The sequence below is a fragment of the Equus caballus genome, chromosome 21 (assembly GCF_041296265.1).
Source record: "Equus caballus isolate H_3958 breed thoroughbred chromosome 21, TB-T2T, whole genome shotgun sequence".
NCBI lineage: Eukaryota > Metazoa > Chordata > Mammalia > Perissodactyla > Equidae > Equus > Equus caballus.
The window spans coordinates 15,346,766-15,369,864 of NC_091704.1; the positions used below are offsets into that span (position 1 = coordinate 15,346,766).

Sequence of the window (23,099 nt, forward strand, 5' to 3'; positions counted from 1 at the left end):
AACAGGCTGGGCCACCATGGCACAGTGAGCACGCATGCAAAATTTTACTTTTTGTAAATTTTGTATATTTACATACAATGTTAAGATCAGGCCAAGTATAACTAAGCACATATGTTACTTTACATAAATATACTATGAAATGATATAAAAAAAGAAAAATGTTTACCTAAAGAAGAAGAAACTGGGAAAAGGACATATGGAGGACCAATAATTTTCACTGTGCATATTATGTTTTTATGTGAGTGAATGTATTCCATGTGAAAACTATTATATTTAAGAATTTAGGCACCACTGTCTCATCTAGGAATCCTGGAGTGCTTCCCCAGTTGATCTGATGCACCGAGGGCTGACATACACCTTGGAGATCACTTCCTTTGTAGGTTAAGGCATGCCTCTTATGCCAAGCTGACCAAATTCACCCCCACTCCACCACTCACTGAGTGACCTTGAGCAAGTGAGTTAATTGCTATCAGCATTTGTGGTGGGGAGCTGAACTATTGCCTTCTCCCTTCTCAGTGGTCTACCTCTGTTGATAGGACCAAAAACATCAGTATCTGCAGAGTCCATACACGTTCTATGAAAGGTCTTTGACCACACCCACATCTTACATAAATATCTGGGTATCTAGTGCTCTAAAAATGAAATTTGTACACGAAAAGTTATTTGATTAAGAACACCACAATCTATAATCCATAGCATATCTCAAGCCATCAATGTACACGATGGCATGATGAGAGTTCTTGCAAAGTGAGGCAAACTTTTGCTATTTTCAAACATGATTCCATTTTAAAAAGTAGAGAGTGGCTTCACACTTAACACTTAAACATTTTAAATACCAAGATGATCATTTTTGTGTCACGGTAAGATAATGTAATGTCATAGAAAGATGTTCACAATATATTATTATATGAAAAACCCAGATTAACAAATATATATGTGTATATCAAATGTATATAACGAATATATATCATATATATGAGAAAATATCATGTTTTGGTGGAGGTAAAATTCACGTAACATGGAATTCACCATTTTAGCCACTTTTAAGCACACAATTCTGTGCATTTAGTACATTCAGGATGCTGTGCAACCACCTCCTCTATCGAGCTCCAAGACATTTTCATCACCAAAAACCAGGCCTCATCCCTATCAGCAGGCACTCCCCATTCCCCCACCCTCCAGCCCCTGAGAAACACCAATCTGCTTGCTGTCTCTGTGGATTTGCCTATTCTGGACATTTCACGTAAATGAAATTGTACAATATGTGAGCTTTCGTGTCTGGCTCATTTCACTTAACATCATGCTTTCAATGTTCATCCAAGTTGTAGGTTGTGTTGGTGCTTCATTCCTTTTTATGACCAAATAATATTCCTTCCTGTGGATGAACCACATTTTGCTTCCCATTCATCTGTTAATGGATATTCGGATTATCTCCCAAACATCCAACTTCTGGCAATTGTGAATAGTGTCACTGTGGACTTTCATGTGCAAATTTTGGTTTGAACACCTGTTTTCAATTCTTTGGGGAATATACCTGGGCGTGGGTCATACGGTAATTCTAGGTTAAATTTATAGAGGAACCACCAAACGGTTTTTCCTCATGGCTGCATCATTTTACGTTCTCACCAGCAGTGTCTGAGGGTCCCAATCACTCCACATCCTCATCCACACTTGTTATTTTCCCTTTTTTATTTTCTTGCCATCCTAGTGGTTGTGAAGTGGTATCAATTGTGGCATTGATTGGCATTTCCCTAGTGGCTGTGATGCTGAGCAACTTTTCATGTGCTTGTTACTCAACCAGTCCAGGCCCTCGATCTGTGGGCTCCTGACAGCCTCTGAGACTTGTACCCTGTACCCCCGGACCCGCTGCAGCCTGACAGGAGCCAGTCCTGGGGCGGCCACTGTCCCAGGTGCTGAAGGAAACACCCTCACTCCCACCCGGTCCACATTCCTCTCGGTATTGCAGACCAGCGACCCCCGCTTCCTGGAATGTCCAGACTAAAATGAAGTCCGGGTCATGCTTCTCTGAGTAAAAAAACCATTTTCACTTCCTAGCTTCAGGCCAGCTTAGCATTGAACGCCCTTGTAATTTCTCAGGCATAACTATGGATATTTTGGACTCACTGAATCTTCTAATCATACTTCTCTTCAACAGCCGGTTGCCACATTCCTCAAAACTTAAATGTAACCTTCAAGACTTTAAAACATTTTAAATTTTAGGATGGGATACAAAAAGAGGGTCGAAAGGGAGGAAAGTAACCCTCACTGAGTACTGATGCCCACCAGATATTGACCCAGTCATGCCGCACATGCTTGCTTATTCAATCTCCACAGCAGTGCGGTAAAGTGCCTACTACTTCACAGGAAAGGAATTGAGGCTCAGAGAGAGAAACAATTCTCCACAAGCCACACAGCTGGTAAAGAGCAGACTGAGATTGTGACATTGGTAGTACAACTCCAGGGTGTGGTTGATCCAGGGTCATTTGACCCTGATGGCATCGAGGTGTCTGCTCCACCTGCCCCAAAGAGTAGTCTTGTCCTTGTGACCCAAGATGGAGCTCCAGTCACCACCTCAATGGTCCACGCAACAGGAAGGAGGAGAGGGGAAGACTGGACAGGGAGAGCATCTCAGCTGTCTCTTCAAGAAGGTTCCCGGAATTACTATGTAGTCTTTGACTTCTCCATATGGGACACGGTACAGTTCTTTCACCAGTCTACCTTCAAGAAAAGCCTTCAGGTATGATTTGTGTTACAGCCTGCCATGCACATACCTAAAAACAAAGGATTCTAAGAGAGCAAAATGCATATCCTGATACACAATTAGCAGTCCCCGAACAGGCCATCCTGTTGACTACCAAAACATCCCGTGTGTACCCTTCTTCCTATACAAGGAACACACTCACAACATCCCAAGGGAGTCAAACCCAAAGTCCACCTGCTGCCTCCATTCAGCCAAGAGTCCAGAGTCTGGGTGATGTGCAGGCCTCCCCTTAACCTGCTGTGGGCTCTTATGGCCTGGAAATCTATACGCTTAAAGGCAACCACCATTCCTACTACATGCAAGAGTGGAGTCATAACTGGACCAGGACCACTTAAAATCCCAATTGAGACTTCTGTTTTCCATGAATGGAAAGCCAGGCTACTTGGATTAAACTTTCAGGTTTCTAAAAACAACTCTCAAAGCTGGATACCTTCCCAGTTTCTTAAATGAATAACGACCTGAAAAGACAGTAAAGAATTAGGAAGACACTACTCAAATGAGAACAGAAACCCAGAGATAAAATGAACATTATTCATTTTATCACCCTGGAGGCATTTCTCCAGGCAAGAAAATGTGAATCCCTGTTTGGACGTCCTCATAGTGGGGAGAGAAAAGGCAGAGCCCAGGGAGAGGCCAGGAGGGGAACGCTCCTCACGTTGGTGGAGACCTCACAAAGCTCCACCCTCAGTGTGACAGCAAATGGAAGAGGAGGAGCCTGCAAGTGTCACTTCGCCTTGACTTTAATCTACCTGGTGGCCTTGGGCACCACGAGCCTTGAACTTCATTGAACTTCATCCTCACCCAGTAGGCCTCCTAGGATTCCTCCTAGAGAAAGCTGCCTTCTTCAAATTTGATGGATATTATTTCAAATATGGCAGCCACTACCCAGGCAGTGGTAACCAGGCACACAAGAACACTGACCCTAGGAGTGAAAACCAGCAAAAACAGCAGACACTGCAACAGGGACAGACAACACAACACACTATAAAGCATCCGGCTTGTCATGTTCAAGTCAACACAGTAACCAGAGATACATAGTGAAGGATTCTGAGGTGAGGAAAGATTGGGTATATTAGGAGATGGAACCGAGGTCAGAGTGCTCAGAGAACAGGTTCTCCTCCCTGGCTCAGAGCCTCAAATGTGCCCCTTACGTCCGTCCACCACCCTGGCCCCATCCTGCTCAGACACCTCCCACAGCTCCCTACTGCCCACAGGATGAACTCCCTCGTTGGTTTCTAGAAGAACCCTCGAGCGGCGTGGGGCCCTGTGGTCGGCGGGAGAGGCAGGCAGGATGTTGGACTCAGAGACACCGGCCCCGCCTCCACCCACCACGTCCCCTCCCCATCCTCCGCAGCCACCACCGCCCCCTGCTGGCTCCCGATAGGCTGGGGCAGAGGTGACAGCACAGATTTATTCCTGGGAATCTGCACAGTGAGGTGTGGGGTCGGGGTGGATCCTGGGTCGGGAGGCCGTGGGTCACTGGGGGCCCGCGCTCAGTGGCTCCACCCGCAGCCACAGTCCGCCCTCGGCGCGCAGGATCAGCTCCGGCTTCCAGCGTGGCTCCTCCCCGGCCGGCAGGACGCGGAAGCGCAGCAGCGTGAGCACGAGGACCACCTTCATCTCCGTCATGGCGAACGTCTGCCCGATGCAGTTCCTATGGGCAGGAGTCAGGGCTCGACGGCGCCCGGACCCTCATCCCCGCACCATTGCGCCGGAACCTGTCCTGGGAACCCCATCCCCACCAGAAGGCAGAGAGAAGCCTGGACCCCCCACGAGGGCTTGCACATCCCCTGGGCCTGGCCCACACCTCAGCCCGAGCTCAGACCAACAGACAGGGGGCAGGGGCTCTGAGCACACCGCGGACCCCAGGCCCCAGACCATTACCCATAACCTCCTGGGCGGCAGGGAAGGAGAGTTGGAACTCTGACCATCTTCAGTTTTCCCCTTTTCCCGCCCTCACAGTCATGTTGGGATCTCAGTCCCAGACCCCCGCCCCCATCAACACATCCCCACCTCAGATGCCTGCCACCCTCACCTGGGCCCCGCTGAGGAGGGAATAAAGGCCAGAGGTGACCTCTCCTTGGTGTTTTCTGGGTCGAAGCGAAAGGGATTATAGACCTGGGGGCGAGGCCAAAACAGGGCTGCTGGGTGGGGTCTCCCGGGACCGCCAGCCTTGGAGAGTCAGACGTATGTATGATGGGGGGAGGTGATGTCTGATTTGCCAGGTCAGAACACTGCGCCCTCCCCTGAGTCCCCTTAGAGGAGCAGGCAAGGATGAGTGTTGGGGGAGGCAGCACCTCAGGGTCTGGCCACACGGATGGGTTCTGGTGGGTCCCGAAAATACTGATGAGGCAGATAATACCTGTGGGAGAGAAAGGGCCGGTCAGAAAGAGGTCCCCTCCTGGCAGACCGGCCCCTCTTCCTGCCCAGATGCTCATCCCCTTGACGTTGAGGGCACCTTTGGGGATGACCCGGCCATCTGGGAGCACAATGTCCTGGGTGCAGCATCGGGAAATGCTCACGGCGGGGGGATGTAACCACAGACTCTCCTTGATGCTCATGGTCAGGAAGGGCAACTGGGCCAGGCCGTCCCTAAGGAAACCCCCGAACAATTATCCAGAGAGCCAAGACAGAGACCCCCCAGCCCTCCTCCTGCCCAGGTAGACCCTCTGTCCCTACAACAACAAAAATTTCCAGATGGATCACACATCTCCAAACTCACTAAGTTGTGCACATTAAATGTGTACAGCTTTTTGTATATTACCCATACCTCAATACAGTGGTTTGAAAATAAAAGAAAGAAAAGCAATATTACACAGTGCCAGACAGAGAAAATTTAGTCAGATATTTTTAAAAGCTTTTCTGAGCAAAACACAGCATCCAAATGTCAACCATGAAAAGGTTTACAAATTGGCATAAAAATAAAATATTCTCTACGGCAAGAGACCAAAATCAAAGGCAGATAAGTAAGAAAGAAGCAACAGAAGCAGATCCAATGTTTTCCTCTTATTTATCATCGTACTAGAGATACAAGCTAATGCAATTAGACAAGGGAAAAAAGGATGTAATGCGGTTTGAAATGTGGGGGTAATTGTGTCATTTTTGTCAGAGAGTGATTTTATGCTTAGAAAACAGAAGAGAATCCACTGGAAAATTTTATAAACAGTGAAAATTCGGTAAGGGGGCTGAATTCTTTTTCTTCAACCCCTTTCTTGTTGTGCTGTGATTTGAATTTTTAATAGCTGATACAGTTAACTGGTTCTACATTGGAAAACTACAACATACCGTCCCTATGGCCCAACACCACTCATTACACTCCTCACAGTTTGCTGAGATTATTTTTTTATGTATCCTTCTAGAGTTGCGATTTTTGCATCTTAAAAAATTACATAGTCGAGGGGCTGGCCCCGTGGCCGAGTGGTTAAGTTCGCACGCTCCGCTGCAGGCAGCCCAGTGTTTCGTTGGTTCGAATCCTGGGCGCGGACATGGCACTGCTCGTCAGACCACGCTGAGGCAGTGTCCCACATACCACAACTAGAAGAACACACAACGAGAAATATACAACTATGTACTGGGGGGCTTTGAGGAGAAAAAAGGAAAAAATAAAATATATTTAAAAAAATTACATAGTCAGGTTGTAAACTATCATAATCTCAATAAAAAGTTAAAGATAATTATATAGTAGCATACTATATATTATACACTGCTCTGTATCTTTTTCATTTAACAATATATCAATCTCTTCGTGTCTGTCTCCTGGGATTTGTGTCAAAAATACGGCCTTCCTGGGCCAGCCCCAGGGCATAGTGGTTAAGTCCAGCCTCCTCTACTTTGGCAGCCCTGGGACGGAGGCCAGGATCCTTGGCGGGGACCTACACTACTTGTCAAGCCATGCTGTGGCAGCACGCCACATACAAAATAGATGAAGACTGGCACAGAGGTTATCTCAGGGCTAATCTTCCTCAAGCAAAAAAAGAGGAAGATTGGCAAGAGATGCTAGCTCAGAGCGGATCTCACTCACCAGAAATAAAAAATAGCACCTGCCCCACCCTGGAACTATAAAACAATTTTCCATGGTTTCCTCTGGAGCTTTTAGACTCTTTTATTGTTTATTTTCAATCTTTGATTCATCTGTATCTTATCTTGTTATGAGATGTGAGAAGCAGGTTGAATTAACTGTTTTCCAGGTAGCTTCCCAGTTGTTCCAAGAGCTTTAATTAAATGATCGTGATTTTTCCTACTGACACAAGACTCACTATTTGGCATTTACTCTGTTCAGTAGGCACAAAATTTATATACATAAATGATTGGCTTTTCTATGTAGAAATAACAACCAGTTAGAAAAGATAAAAGAAAAGATGATAATAATAATAATAATAATAATAATAATAATATAAAATCTGAATTAAACAGCGATGAAATGAAATCTGTATATTCCAAATGAATTTATAAACTTCTCTCAGTCCAAATAGAAGATATGATTCACTGTAGCAACAAAAGATTCTAAGGGTTATAGTAACAAAATATGCAAAAAATCTCTATGCAAAAACGTTCGACTCTATTAGGTGACTAAAGATATTTTGAATATCCAGAAATGGATATCCATTCCACACTCTGGGATAGTGTGTGTTAATATTGTGCAATAATCCGTTTTCCACAGGCCAATCATACATTCACGTCAACCAGCAGAGTATATCCAATTCAAATGAAAATCCACCTGACCTTTTCAGAAACTTGGTAAACGTACTCTAAAAGTTTTCTTCTAGAAGAATAAAAGGTCATGAAGAGCTGGGTCAATTTAAAATTGAAAGATGAAAGAGAAGGAACTCTACCAGATATTAAGACCTATCACAAACAGGCAGTACTGAAAAAAAACAGTGTGGCACCTCTTCAATGATGGGAAAATAGACCCATGGAACAGAATAGAGAGCTCAGAGACAGACACGTGAATAAGTGAAAACTTCACATCTGGTAAAGGAAGCCCACAGAACCCTAGGGTACGCATGGAGGGAATGTCTGCAAAAGAAAATTCTGACAAGTTTGACTTTATGAAAATTAGCCAAAAGTACCCAAATAGATGTAAGGTGCAACACGTGAGTTTAGTTAACAATACTGTATTACATATTTGAAAGCTACTGAGAGAGTAGATCTTGAAAGTTCTCATGACAAGAAAGAAAAGTTTGTAACTGTGTGTGGTGATGGATGTTAACCAAACTTACGGTGTCAAGGATAACACTAGTCTTCTCTGTAATGTCTCGTTTAGTGCCATAAGAACTTGTTCTCATCATCGTTTATCTCATTCAAAACTACTTTTCCAAAACTCATTTTTTGTAAAAACGTAGAGAGTTCAAAGTTACACTTTCAATGTGCAGTCCTGAACTCCCACCTGGACAGAGACAGAAAGAGAGGAATCATATAAACGTGGAAATAAGGATAGATGTCTTCTAAAAGGAGGTACAGGAAATTCTTGACGGGAGTTGTTGCCAGGGTGTGGATAAAGAAGGAAGTTCATTTTTATTATAAACTCTTTTGCACTCTTCTTTTTTACCAAGTGCATAATTTTGGTTACGTCTTGGATTAAAAAGAATAAAAGTATTTCCCTACCTCACAGGACCGCTGTGCTGAGCAGGACTTGGAGTGAACACTTCCTCCAAAACGCCTGTCCAGTCCAACGTCTCCTCACCATCCCCCAGCCCCTGGCCTGGCTCAGGCCTCGGATCTCCTCCCTGGGCCCGATCCTACAGCTTGTCCTCTCCAGTAGGCCCCCCTAGCCCTAGAAATCTCTCTCTGCTACCCAGATCTCACCTGTCCTCCTCCTGCTCAAACACTTTCCTTGGTTCCCCATTGCCTTTGAGTTAAAAATTGAGCCCTTAACATTTCACTAAAGTCTTCCACAACCAGCCTCTCCTGCCATCTCCCAGCCTCATCATCTCACCATGAGTTAGTCTCTCTCGCTCTTTCTCCCACCCTTCCCGTCTCCTTCCCTTCCTTTGTCCCTCCATCCCCCACTCTCTCTCTCCCTCTCTTGCTCCCTCCTTCCCTCTCCTTTCTCTCTCTCTCCTTCCCCCTCCTCCCTTCTATCCCTCTCTCCTCCTCTTTGTCTCTCTTTATCTTTCCCTCTCTGCTACCTTCCCTCCCCTTCAATTTTCCCCACTCTATCTTCTTGAGAGAACCGCACACAACTACACCCAAATGTCTACTGATCAGCATTCAAGGTCTCAGCTGAGAACTCTCTACACCCTCAGTCTTGCCTGTCCTGCTCTGAACACAGGCCCTGCCCATGTGGACTGGGAGTGTCCTGACCTGGGACGATCCCCCTCCAGGCTGGGAGCTCCTGGAAGGCACAGGCCAGGCCTGGGTGCTTCCCAGGTCTCCAGGACACAGGATAGGGCTGGGAAGAGTTGGGGATGGCACAGAATTGGGGATGGGCAGGCAGTGTGGCAGTGTTTGCCTAAAGGGGACTGGATGGATGAAGGTGGAGGTGTTCGTGGGCAAGAGTTGAGTGACTTCAATCCTCAGGTGTCCCCTGTGAACCCTGGACTGAACAATATGATAGGAGTTAGGAGCCCAGCAAACATCCAGGTGGTGCAGATGTTTGAAAGAATGTGATTTGAGAGAGAAAAGTAAGGGAGCAGAAAGGAGGTTCACTCTCTGAACATGTCCTGAGGGGCATGATCTGCCCTCACACATTGTCACTAGTTCACTCAGCCACCCAGATCTTCTACTCAGAAGGCTTTTCCCTGTCCTTAACGACCCGCGTTGGGTACCTGACCCCACCTCTGGGCTCTGCTCCTATTCCCACTAAGCAAAAATCACAGAATGGATGATAAGACCTTCCCACTCCCAGCTGGGGAGCAGAGCCAAGGAGAGGGTTTCAGGAACAGACCATGTGCACCTGCACTCACCACTCAATCTCTTTAGGCTCGCGGTCCCTCAGGAGCTCTCGCACCTCCTGCCGGCAGCACTCCTGGTGCTCTGGGTGCCTCGTGAGGTTGTACAGGACCCAGGAGAGGCCGCTGGCTGTGGTGTCATGTCCTGAGAGGCAGCCAGACAGCTTTGGGTCTCTGGGCGGCTTCAGCACCCTGATTAATGCCCTCAGGGAGGATGGGGGACTATGGGCTGGTCCAGGGTCCACCAACCAAATCCCTGGAATAGAGAGACCCCTTCCACTTCTGTATTCTCACCCGCAAACATAAAGCTTTCAGCTTCAGCTCGGATGTCCTCATCTGACAGTTCCTTCCCGTCTTCATCCTGGAGAGAAAGCAAGACCCCCCACATCACCAGTTCCTAGGGGCCCTGAGGCAATCTCTGAAGCTCCATCATCCACCCAGGACCCCAAGCCAACCCTGCACTCCTGGACCTCCCTTGGTCCCTATCCCCAGAGGCCCTACCCTGCAGGCCTCCTCCTTGGCATCCTCGCCTCCTCTCTTGTCCCTGGTGGGGCAAATTGATGATCCATGAACATTTCCATTGTCCTACGTGATGAGGGGTTTCTGAGAAAAATTTATTGGCAACCCAGGCTGCAGGATGATTGACTGGCAACTTGCTTTGGAAGTTAGAGATTGACCATCGCTCCAGAGCCATTTGCTCACATTCTGGGAGATTCCTTATCTCCCCTGGAGATAACTCTACAGAACCTACAAAATTTGCCTTCTCACTGAAGATCTGCTTCTATTCCAGAACATCCCGTTTCTCCTCCTCTCCTTGTCTCTCTCACCATAAGGAAGAAAGGACAGATGAGTCAGCCCTCGTAAGTTCCAAGGTTCATACTGTGGGGACACCTCTCTCATGATGCAAGCATGGTGGCACGCACAGGCAAAAGCATCATGCCACCCTCAGAGGAACTTGGGAATGGGGAACCACAGCCACACTTCTTCTCTGGCTACTGTTACTGCTGTGGGCAATTCGTGGGCTGCTCTGACCCAGGCTTCTGAGGTATATATATGTGTAGTCTAATATATATATATTAGACTTAATAAGTTAGTTATATGTCTATCTATATATGACTAATGTATTAAGTAAAGTCCCAGGCCCTGCCCAGCATCAGTTTCAGACTCAGCAGTCCCCCGGAGCCTGCATTCCACACAGTCATCTCTAAAACATACTCCTGACCCATCCCTCCCTTCCTCAAGCACCTTCCATGCCTCCTCACTGCCCTCTGGATCAAGTCCAAGTTCGCCTATCTGACATTTGAAATCAAGGTCCATCGTCCCTCGTGAATTCAGGTCCCAGAGAAGCCCACCTTGGCCAGCAGGAGCACATCGATGAAGTCCAAAGTCTTGACCTTAGCTTTGGTCTTGAGGAGGTCATCAAGACCCTGATCGGGGAGGGTGCAATGCCACTCCTGGATGATGGCATCTGTGAAGTCGTGCACCAGGCGACAGGCCCTACGGAAGCACCGTCCGTCAGGGGTGAGGTGGTACAGGGAGTCCATACAGGAAGATCTGCACATTCCGCTTTGTCACAAGGGCACTGAGCTCCAAGATGGAAGAAATATATTCACTAGACTTCCTGCAGGATGCGGGCATGAAGAGAGGCAACGACTTAGCTCACCTGAAGCCCAGGAAGCACCTCTCACCAGAAACCAGGCCCTACCACCCATGGGGAAACTGAGTCTCCTGAAACAGATGGCCCCACAGATGGATGGTGGGGATGATCCAGGAGACATGGCTCTCCAGTCTTTCTTCTCTCCCTGCTTCCTAGTCTCTGTGAGCTGCCTCCATGTGCCAGGTGCCCAGGGCACAGCTGAGACATCACGCTTCTCTCCTCTCTCTCCTACCAGTATCTGCCCTTCTCCTTCCAAAGCTGTCCACACAGCTCAGACCTTGTCCTCTTCCAACTGACAATGGACCTAGACCCTCCTGAGTGTCCATGCATCCAGTGTCAACACCACATGTGTCTACATGACAGTCTGTCTTCTCTAGAGTCAGACGTCCAAGCTCAGCTTTGACCATGACCCTCATCAGCTCAAACACCTTCCATGGCTCCCTGGAAACCTCAGGATCAAGTTCATAGCCGTTTGCTTGGCTTTTGAATGTCATTAAGATCTACCCCAGCCTACACCTCCAACCTCGCTTCCCAGGCATCTCCTCATTGTTGCACACGCTCTGCTCATCCTAGCCTCCAGTCCTGTATCAAACATTTCTACCTACCCAAAAGGATTGCTCTCTGTTTTTTCCCTTTCCTGCACTTTGGTGTCCAGCTTGGACCCTTCTCACCCAGGAAGGCCCTTCTGATTGTCGGGGTCAGTCCTCCCTCCATCTATTCTCTTGCATCTATGGCCCATGTTCCCAGGCCCTGGGCAAGGACTCACTCCTCGCAGTTGCTGTCGAAACTGAAGACACATTTCTGCAGACTGTCGAGGGTCATGAGGCTGATGTGCTCAAACATGTCCAGATGGGCACTGCCCTCTGAGGCCAGGCACTTCCACTTGGCCTGGACACAGAAGGGGCAGAGGTGGGGCTGGGATGGGCCTCCCCTGAGCCCCGCCCCAACCCAACACCAGGATGGGCTCCCCTGACCCGGCCTCTTGGCCCCAGGCACCTGTCCCCTGGAGGACCAGGCATGAGTGCTAGTAGACACTGTTACTGTGAGGACATGAAGACCCCACAGCTGGGGGTCAGGAGACCTGTGTTCCAGTCCTGGCTCTGCCTGCTACACTCTGTGTGCCCTTGGCCAGCTCACTGCCTTCCTCTGGGCTCCACTTGTCAAATCCTCAGTGACAGGTCTGATAACATGCTTTGTTGTCAGACAAACCAGGTTGGAATCCCAGCTCCACTTGTTAGCTCACTTGCCGTCTGTGTGAACTCGAGCAACTCCCTAACCTCTCTCAGCATCAGTTTCACCATCTGCAATGGGGAAAAAGAATCTCCACCTCACAGGGCCGTGAAAATTAAATTAGACAGCACACATCATGGAATTGCCATGTAACCTCTGGCATATAGAATGTGCTCAATAAATGCTAGCTTTCATCATCTTATTGTTATAAATTGTCTAGGAGACTGTCCCCTATGTTGGTAGCGGTAGTCCTCCATGGGCCCTGAGCACCCTGCACATTCTTGCTGGGTATGCCAAAAACACAAGGCCCTGATGTTCTTTACCTGGGCCATTTCTCAGAGTTGTGTGTGCAGCAAACAATGTGGAGGGAAGAGGAAATGTCTCCCCCTGGGCAAATATCAGGCTTGCTTCCACTTGCTATGAAACTCACACTGTCCCTAAATCTAGTACTCCTCTTGTGCATTAAAACCTACTGCATGAGCAGGCATCCATGGAAGCCCACCTGCGCCATCCTCATGGGATTTGGTGATTTGGAGAAAGAGTGCAAACTAACAATAGGCACACGCCACTTGCTGAGCCATGAGTTGTAAAGTAAGAGTAAACTGTCCGTTGTCTGTGATTCAGGAGTCTCGTGTCTTCTGGCAGGATCCACAAAACAGTAATGAGCTTACTTGTCAGCTTGCAAGTATGGAAAAGTCCCAGGCACTTCACAAAACCCCCACCTCCAATGCTTCACCTCCCTACAACCACCCTTTGCAACATGACTATGAACTTCCATGAGCAGGAGGAGCCCAGTTCACCACCCTTTCATTCTTGACTTGCTTCAGCCAATGTGATAAGAACGATGAGTGATCATCCTAAATCTAGAGTTCAATAGGCATTGCAGCTTCCTCTCAGCCTCTTGGAACCCGGCCTCTGCCATGTGAACAGCCTGAAATGCTTTCTGGAGGGAGGGAACCACATGAGAGGATTGTCCCAGCTGAGAGCATCGTAGACCAGCCTGCAGCCAACCAAGCCCCAAACACATGAGAGGACTCAGCCCAGAACAGCAAAGCACCTGACCCACAGCTGATCACGGATACGTGAGTGACCCCATCCACATCCAGAAGAACAAGCTCACTGACTCGTAGACTTGTTAGCAATAATAAAACCTTATATATTGATAGGTGGTTTGTTACTCCATATTCAGGACTCAACATGCAATATTCATCACTATCATCAACAGTGTCTCAGGATTCCAAGGCTTCTGAGAGGGAAACATAGAAACTAGCACATGAGCACCTACTATGTGCCAGGGACGTGAGTCCATTACATCATGTTGACCACCCTGCAACGTGAGGCTCATTATCCCCAGTTTACAGCTGAGGAAACCGAGGCTCAGAAAGGAGAAGCAATGGCCCCAAAGCTACCCAGAAGAGCCAGAATTCCAGACAAGATGCCTCTGAGCCCCCATGGCCCCCGAGGCTCCAGGTAGGACCTTGGGTTCAAGAGACTCACATGCATGATGTTCACACTGTCATTGAAAATCCTCACGTAGGACTTCAGGATGTTGAAGTGGAAGGCGGGTGTCAGCAAGCGGCGGTGCCTGCTCCACTTGTCACCACCACTCAGCAGGAGCCCATCCCCTGGTAGGGGCAGCCACAGAGAGTGAGCAAGGGAGGGCCTTCCACTGGCCCCCAAGGTTGTCCCCAATCCCCTCACACGCAGTTACTCACCCAGCCAGGGCTTCAGGAATCTGGAGAAGATCATGTCTTTGGGTGTGATGGCAGCTGACATGAGAGATAAGCCATCAGGGGCCATGGAGAGGGGGAGGGGAGGGACTTTTGAGGCAAGGTGGAGCCCCAGCCAGGGGTCTGCTCTCCCCCTCCAGGAGCAGCATAGCAGGAGTGGGGCAAGGGCAGACAAAGCTGGGAGGAGCGGCGAGGCAAAGGGGGCCAAGACTAGGCTGCAGCACAGAGTAGAGCAAAGGCAGAGCCCACAGACACACCCCTACGTGCTTAGATGCACCCCAACATGGCACAACACACTCCAGCATGGCTCGGCATGGCTCCTAAGGGGTCCAACATGTTCTAAACACCCGAGCACAGCCCAGCACTCTACAAAATGCCTTCACAGGGACCTAGGACACTGTGTCTACCCAACACTCTCTCAGATCTCCTGGGACATCTGACATGGCCCCATCATGCACTAACATGTCCTGACATGAAACAACATGCATGACATACCCTCACATCACACAACATGCTCTGACATGGACCTGAAGATAACCTCAGTGTATCTCACAGATAGGACTGAAATGCAGTCCCATTAATGTTACAGACGTGGACCAGACATGACCCAGAAATATGCTAAGACCTGCCTCAGACAAGACTCACACAAGGTCTCAGGCATTTCTCAGAAGGACCGAGGTCCCAGACCTCAGACAAACCCCAAATGTGGCCCAGACCTGACCAGCAGGAGAACCAAACAATCTCAGGTGGCAACAGACAAGACCAGACAGACTGCAACACACCTCGAATGTCCTTGGCCACAGCCGAGCCCCAGACATGACTGAGACCATCACCATTTGATCCGAGGAGTAAGCATATACCCACTGTAACCAAGTGTAACATATACCAGCCATAACCAAGTGTAACATACACCAGGTGTAACCAAGGGTAGCGTAGATCAGCTGTGACCAAGTGTAACACATACCAGGTGTAATCAAGTGTAACATACACCAGCTGTAACTGTGTAACCAAGTGTAACATATACCGAGTGTAACCAAGGGTAACATAGACCAGCTGTAACCAAGTGTAACACATACCAGGTGTAACTGTGTAAACAAGTGTAACATACACCAGCCGTAACAAAGTGTAACATGCACCAGCTGTTACTAGGACCCAGGTGGAAACGCAAATGTGACTAGACATGGCCATACAGCAGACATCACACAGACACAGCCTCGGCGTGAGCAGACACGACCAGGGGTCATGCAAGTGAGGATCCAGGTAAGACAGAGGTAGTGTCCTCTCCACCACAACCCCTCCTGTCTGCACCAGGTCACCTGCCCAGCTGGAGGCAGCACAGAGACCTCAGCAGCAGGCAAGCTGTGGTCAGCAGGATGTCTACCTGGAGCAAAGAGCACCAGCTTGATGCAGGTGGGGTGGAAGATGCAGATGACCACATGCCAGGGCCCCACCCACCAGCAGCACACGTCCCCATAGGTCCTCGCCAGGCCCTGTGTACAGGAGACCTTCCTCCAAGCTCTGAATCTGGAGAGGAACAAAGAGGAACAGAACCACCCTTCCAGGTGGCCAGAGGGAAGGACCTGCAGGGCAGAGACCCAGACCTGAGCCCCGTGAATCCCACCCAACGGCTCATCCTCCTCCTGGGATTCCTCCCCACACCTTCCATACATGACAGCTGAAGTCCCTCAGTTACAGGGACACAAAGGGTACTTCCCCATTTGAATCCCAAATCCGTGTTCACCTGACTTCTCTACTATCCCCATTTTCCAGATAAGGAGACTGAGGCTCTGAACAATATGAAGTCACTTGCCCACAGCCTTCCAGGTCGTAAGTGGTGTGCCTGAGACCTGAGCCCAGGTCTGTCTGAATCCAGGGCCTGAGTTCTTACCCATCAAACTGCCTTGAACCCCAGAACAATAGCTCTGAGAACCCTATGCCTGCCGATCCAGGCAATCGGAGTCACAGTGACTGCATGAGGAACTGGTCCTGTGACCTAAGCAGGCAAACTAAAGTGAGTCCTGCAGCTCTTCCTGGAACTGTTGGGAATAAGCTTGTGTTTCCATGGGAGCTGGGCTTCTGGGATTCATCTTGACCAGCGTGAGAGTGAAGCCATCACAGAGGGACACAGAACTATCAGACGAAGACCGACTCCTGATGACACTGTCTGAGACCTGGATCCAGCCACGCCTGAAGACAAGATCCTTGGCCTGAACAGTCAGTCAGCTCCCTTTCTTTGCTTAGACCATACAGGGTAGACATTCTACCACTCACAGCTGAAAGAGACCCTGGCAGCCAGAGAGAGCTGGGGACCTGCCTAGAGTCACCCAGCCTTTTGGTATTGGAGCCAAGGTCCCTGTCGGCTGCTGCCTGTTCCCCTGTTCAGCCTGGTCCATCTGGAAGTGAGAAAGGCAGCGGGGCAGCAGAAGGGAGCCTGGCTGGGGTGGGGTCTGCTTGGGGCGATTCCTGGGGCCTGGAGCAGGAGGGCCATGAGCTTGAACAGGACAAGCCACAGGAGGGAGTAGAAGGAATCAACCCATCAAAGGTGGACATCATGAAAATAGCAGCCCAGATTCTGCACCAGCCTCAAACGCTCAAGCTCTGGCCTGGGGGTGGGCGGGGCCGAGGCCAGGCCTGGCAGTGGGCCTCAGATGCTATCTTGCCCACTGTACCCCTCTGCCCTCTGCTTTAGAAAATTTCTGCTCATTGTTTCAGACCCAGTTACAGAAGCCCCTGCTCCAGGAAGCCTTCCAGCCTGACCCAGCAGAGACCTTGCTTCTCCTCTGGGCTGCCTCACTCCTCGCCCTCCAGCCCATTCCTCACCACTCGAGGTCGGGGATCTCTCTGCCTAGACCTGTCTTCTACAATTGGGGATTCCCCTAGAACAAGGCCTTGGATTCAGGACTCTTGGGGACCCAGGGGTGCCCAGGACAGCAGGGCAGGGGGCAAACAGCAGTGGAGGGAGGAGCAGTGAGATGCAGGTTGGTGAAAACAGGAAGGAAAGAGGAAGATGACTGAGTGGCGGAGGGTCAGAGGGCCGGGGTCCTGAAGGGGCTGCACAGAAGCTTGGAGGGAGCAGCTAGAAGCCCTCGGTTGTGCCACGGCGCCACCACCACAAGCTCTGCATGGGTACCTGAGGCACTGAGGACAGTCCGGACCATGTCAGGGTGGCATAGAAAGACAGCAGGCATGATGGGGCCCAGCCAGGTCACAAACCCCTGGGGGTAGTTGGCCACCAGCTGAGTTACGACTCTCATGCCTTGCTCAGTGGGGGTGACCTGCAAGCAAGGAGGGGCCGTCACTCCCCAGAAGCAGCCACGGCCTCTCCCCCTGCCGCCTTTGCTGTGTCCAGATTCTGCAGGGATGGAGGAATCCCTGCTTCCTCCTGCTCCTTTCCTCTCAGGGCAGGAAGGTCCCTGAGGCCTCTCCAAGTCCCAAGGGTGCAACCCAGGGCACAGGGAGAAGACACGCTCTACACATAGAGTCCGACCTTGGCTCCAGAAGACGGATTTCCCTCATCCTTGGAGGGGTTGCAGCCACGGGGCAGCCACAGGGGGAGGTGCTCAAGGGGGAGGTTGGTGGGCAGGAGGGTGGACTCAGGAAGACCCAGGGGCTCATTCTCACATCCTTTTAAAGTCCTGACGTGTCTAGGGGGTCTCTGGTTGCCCCAGTGGTGATGGGTTTGCAGACAAAGGATGTAGCAGGCCTGGCAGACCCCAGAGAACACATGTCAACCCTGCGCATCAGTCAGAGGGCAGCTCCCACCTCTTCTGATGGCCAGGCTCTGTGCACACAGCTTCGCGCCTGTCCCGCTATCTCTCAGAGTGTGGTGTCTGTCTCTCCATCTCTCACTGTGCATTCTGTCTGTCTCTCTATCTCTCACTGTGCATCCTGTGTGTCCCTCTATCTCTCACAGTGCCTCCTGTCTGTCTCTCTAGCTCTCACAGTGCATCCTTTGTCTCTCTAGCTCTCACAGTGTGTCCTGTCTGTCTTTCTCTCTCTCACAGTGCGTCCTGTCTGTCTCTCTAGCTCTCACTGTGCATCATGTCTCTTTCTATCTCTCACGGTGTGTCCTGTCTGTCCCTCTATCTCTCACAGTGCATCCTGTCTGTCTCTCTATCGCTCACAGTGCATCCTGTCTCTCTGTCTCTCATAGTGCATCATGTCTCTTTCTATCTCTCACAGTGCATTCTGTCTGCCCCTCTGTCTCTCACAGTGCATCCTGTCTGTCTCTCTGTCTCTCACAGTGGGTCCTGTCTGTCTCTGTTTCTTACCTTGCCTCCTGACTGTCTCTTTTGAATGGTGGACACACACATAAATAGTGCATTTTACAAGTGAAAAAACTGAGACCATATCCTCTAAAATGGGAACTAGTGGAGGGTTGGCTCCTGGTAAAGTGTCCTCTCCAGTCCTTCAGGATTCCCAAGCCTGACAAATACCCCCGATGCTCCAGGCAGTTGAACTTTTCACCTCTGACCCCTCCCTGCTCCCATGGATGCTGAGGCAAACACTCAAAGCACTTCAGCGAATTGACCCAGAGAGGAATAGTCACTCAGCCAAGGTAACACAGGGAGAGGGGCTGGAGGTGGGAAGAGTGTCCATGACCAGCCCCCATAGCTGAGCCCTCAGAGCAGAAGGCAGAACAGCAGGAATCACAGCATTCCCGCTGCCCCCAGAGCCCAGAGAACATCCCAAGACACAGAACCCCAGGAATGCCTCACGATGAGTTTGGAACATCCCCATTCTGAACTTTGTCACGAGAACAGTGAAATCACAGGAAGTGCTCACCTGAGATGCAGCTCTTGCCCCGGGAAGGGAAGGAAAGCTGCACTCATCCCTCAGCTGGTCCAGGGGATGGGAGGAGTGGGCAGTCAGCTCTGTGGCTGTGAAGGAGAGGGGCGAAGGCAGTTTCTCCAGCCAGGTCATCAACACTTCCTGTGAGTAGCCGCTGTCCACCCGCCCCTGGGCTGACCCTGCCATGACTGCTCCCAAAGCTGCCATAGAGGTGGAGATAGATAACAAGTACTTGGACAATTAATGTTTAATTAAGCATGAGCAGGGCCAAGTGAAAGCTGAAGGCCTGGGTGTGGGCAGGCAGTGGAACAGGCCTCTGAAAGGGAAATGAGTGGCCTAGTTCCTCCAGGTTGGACAATGGGGCCCATTGGGACATCTTGGAGGGGAGAGTCAGATGAGAGGAAGGGATGTGGAGCTCTGCCCAGTGGGTGGAGGTGGGGAGGCCATATCTAATTCCTGTGGGGAAACTGCAGCCCAGCGTGAGCAGACTCAAGGAAACGGGCCAGGCAGAGTGGACCCTGGACAGTGCCCCCAAGGCCATCTCTAGCTCAGCGGTGGAGACTGGGAATGCCAGGGGTCTCGCTCTGTGCAGCCCGCCCTGGGAGCCCCTCAGAGCTGCACTGATGGATCCAGAGCAGGCTTGGGGTGGGGGACAAGGACGTGGGAGCCCCTCAGAGCTGCACTGATGGATCCAGAGCAGGCTTCGGGTGGGGGACAAGGACATGGGAAAGGCGTGGGATGGCAGAGCAGAGGAACGAGTGAGTGAGCAAGGAGGGGCTGCCTGGGCCCCCCTCTCACTTCTACTCTCCTAGACCCCAGCCCAATCCTGAGCCCCATTCCCAATCCCTCAGGAAGTCTACCCACCCTGATGCCCCAGACCCCTCCTGCTGCCACACTCACCAGGCCCAGGTGACCCCAAAACCAGTTCCGTTTGGGGGGTTGTGGGAAGCATTGCAGGCGGTGAACAATGTCATAGAAGGTGTAGGTCCAGGCCAGGATGCGGGCCAGGAGCCAGGAGGCCCCGACCAGCAGCAGGAGCAGCCACGGGGAGGCTGCCACGGGCCCAAGTCCCAGCCAGGACAGGCTCAGCTGCGGCATCCTGCAGGGCACACAGGGTGGAGGGCGAGCTCCTGGGGCTCAGCAAAAGCGAGTATTGGTGAGCTCTAGGCAGAGACAGACAGCTCATAAAGAGGGCAAGGACTAAGGGTGTGAGGAACAGGACAGGGAGAGGCAGGAATGGTGAGGGCTGGGGCCAGGGCAGGGGGGGCTCAGAGAAGGGCTCAGAGAGGGGAGGAGGTCCGTGGAAATCCAGAGGGAGAGGAAGAAAGAGACAGAAAGACAGACAGACAGAGACACAGAGACAGACAGAGGAGAAGAGATAAAGAGGAAGAGAGACAAAGGAGGAAAGGCCCAAAGGGAATCAGTGGGAGGCCACCAGAGACTCCAGTTACAGGAAGTCCAGGTCTGCTTGCTCCCTGGAGCCAAGCCTGCCATGGGCAGTGCCCTCCCCACTCCAAGCCGGCACCTCCTTCCCTGGACCCCAGCCAGCACCTCCTGTCTGCAGCTGCACACAGCCTTCTCTCCCCTGCTCCTGGGAAGTCTCAGCCCCTGGGCCCTGACCTGGGGAGGCTGGCAGGGCCAGGCTGGGCCAGCCTATCTCCACCTGTCTGCTTACTTCCTCCCCACCTGGCGGGAGGCCCAGGGGGAGGTGGGGGAGGGGAGCCAGTGTTGTCAAGAGGGGCTTATGAACCAGCTCAGGGTCACACAGTGTGGATGCTGGATCCTCAAGACTGAGCACCTTCCTTGTGGGGTGGAGTGGGCAAGTTGCGGGGCGGGCAAAGGTGACTCTGGGCCCCAAGTTTACAGCTGCCCCTGCCTTTCCCAGTCCAGGGTGTGGGAGGTAAAAGTTTGCAATTGAGAGTTCAGGTGCCAGGTGAGCAAGGCCAGGCCAAGCCTTGTCCCCACACATCTCCTGGGCTCTTGTCCACGTGAGGGGCCAGGTGGGCATCATACACCCTTTCTCGATGCAGAATCAGGAAGCTCAGAGAGAGGGAGGCTCTGGCCCCAGGACAGCACAGCCTGGCAGGAGTTCAAGACCTGCCCCCAGGCAGCCCAGGGCCTGCGTTGAGACATGAGTGCTGGGAGTAGGAACGAAGACACAGGCCTCCTGGGGGTTACCCACACCAGACTCTGGGGTAAGGAGTCCCATCAGGCAAGGGCACGTGGAGGAGTGGGGGATGAGGCTGCAGGGGGCCATGAAAGCACTGGGTGCAGACAGCGGAGGGCAGAGCTGAGAGAGCCTGGGTGGAGTCCTGCCCGTCCTCACTCTGACCGTGGGCTGTGCCGGCCCTCTCTGGGCTCAGGGTTCCATCCAGGAAATGGGATGTCAGATGAAGGCCTGAGGGGGGCAGAGGAGGGTTCCACAGGAAGGTGAGAAGGATCAGGAGCCCCAAAAAGACAGAATGAAGGGAAAGGGCCAGTAACTAGTCCTTGTGCTACTGTGTGCCAATACTCCACATAAAGTAGACCTACTCTGTGCAGAGGACAGTATGTAAAGAAGCCTACCATGTGCTGGGTACCTCAGAAAACATCCCTACAGCCAGTCAGGAGCTCTACATAAGGCACACCTACTGTGTGGCACGTATGCTATATAAGGGCATGTACCATGTGCCAAGTACTCTCCAAAAAGTGTGTCTACTGTGTGCCAAGTGTGCTACATAAATCCTGTCAACTGTATCCCAGGTGTTCGACATAAAGCATCCCCACTGGGTGTTGCATGCTGTATGTAATATACGCCTATTATCTGTGTCAGGTACTCTACAGAAAGTAAACCTACTCCATGCAAATTACATAAAGCATGCCTACTGTGTGTCAGGTACTCTTCAAAATGTGTACCTACTATGTGCCAAGTACTGTACATAAATCCTGTCTACTGCATGCCAGGTGTTCTACATATAGCATGCCTACTGAGTACCAGGTATACTACATTGTGTGCCTACTGTGTGCTGGGAACTCTACATAAAGCATCCCTACTGTGTGCAGGGTACTATATGTGAAATGCTCCTTCTGTGTGTCAGGTGATCTACACAAGGTAAAGCTACTGTGTGCCAGATGTCCTGCCAGCAGGATAAAGCATCACCCTCCCCTCAGCTCTCTGGGCCAGCCCCCTGGGATCAGGCAGAGAGACCCAGGCAGTGCATCTGCATGAGGGAAGATGCCTATTTAACTGAAGAGTGAATGGAGGCACAGAGGGGGCAAGCCTCAAGCCCAAGTTGCAGGGCTGGTCATACTCCCAAGCCCAAGCCTTTCGCTCTGCCATGCTGCTCCACCCCTACTCGTAAGGGACAATGCCCTATTAATCCAGGGACATTTGTGATGGTGGAATCTCAGGCAATATGGTGATCCCTGTCGTTGTCGCAATCCAATGTACACGTCAGGATAGATGTGGAGGGGGCTGATGGCCACTCTGAGTTTATTATAACCAGCGTTTCAATAATACATAGCTTACATCTGTTAAACATACACAGGTGTTCTGGACAAAGTAATTAGCGAATGCCAAAAATTCTTAGTGATTTCTCAAGGAGCCCTCCCTCGGCCTCTGTTTTGATATTATCATGTTTTTGCTGTGCTCGTATATTTTTATGTCGGAGCATGCAAGGCCTCCTAGGCAATGGCCCCTCCTGCTCCCAATATCGATATCGTGTCTCCATCTGTGCCCCCGGGAGACCACGCCTGGCTTAGGTTGCCTCCCCTGGAAGTCTTACCTGTCCTTGGCTAACTGGCCTTCTCACCTCCAGGTCACAGTTTGTTGGCAAGCCTTTTCCAGTGATTATTAACCCTTCCTGAGTCAGGGGCAGCTATATTTCTCCCTTTTTTGTTTTTTAAAGCAAGGAAGGCGTCATGATGTGCTGAGGCCAGAAGGCCCATCATAACCAGTGCTTGCTTTTGTTGACTTTGTTTTTTCAGGGAGCACAGCAGATGTAAAACATAAACTATTAACATGGATAATATCAAAATCACACCAGCATTAACAAATATGC

General features: G+C 50.7%; 1 protein-coding gene across 1 annotated transcript; it reads right to left on the bottom strand.

Moving 5' to 3' along the window:
* Positions 1 to 4,158: 4,158 nt before the first annotated feature.
* Positions 4,159 to 20,500, bottom strand: LOC100070143 (cytochrome P450 4F3-like). The gene is given in 14 exon segments (XM_070246080.1): positions 4,159 to 4,415; positions 4,797 to 4,879; positions 5,059 to 5,123; positions 5,220 to 5,353; positions 9,667 to 9,796; positions 9,946 to 10,012; positions 11,004 to 11,193; positions 11,195 to 11,272; positions 12,075 to 12,196; positions 14,036 to 14,163; positions 14,254 to 14,307; positions 15,650 to 15,762; positions 15,764 to 15,792; positions 19,960 to 20,500. Coding segments are annotated over 14 exon segments (1,569 nt in total). The 5' UTR covers positions 20,158 to 20,500; the 3' UTR covers positions 4,159 to 4,237.
* Positions 20,501 to 23,099: the final 2,599 nt, after the last annotated feature.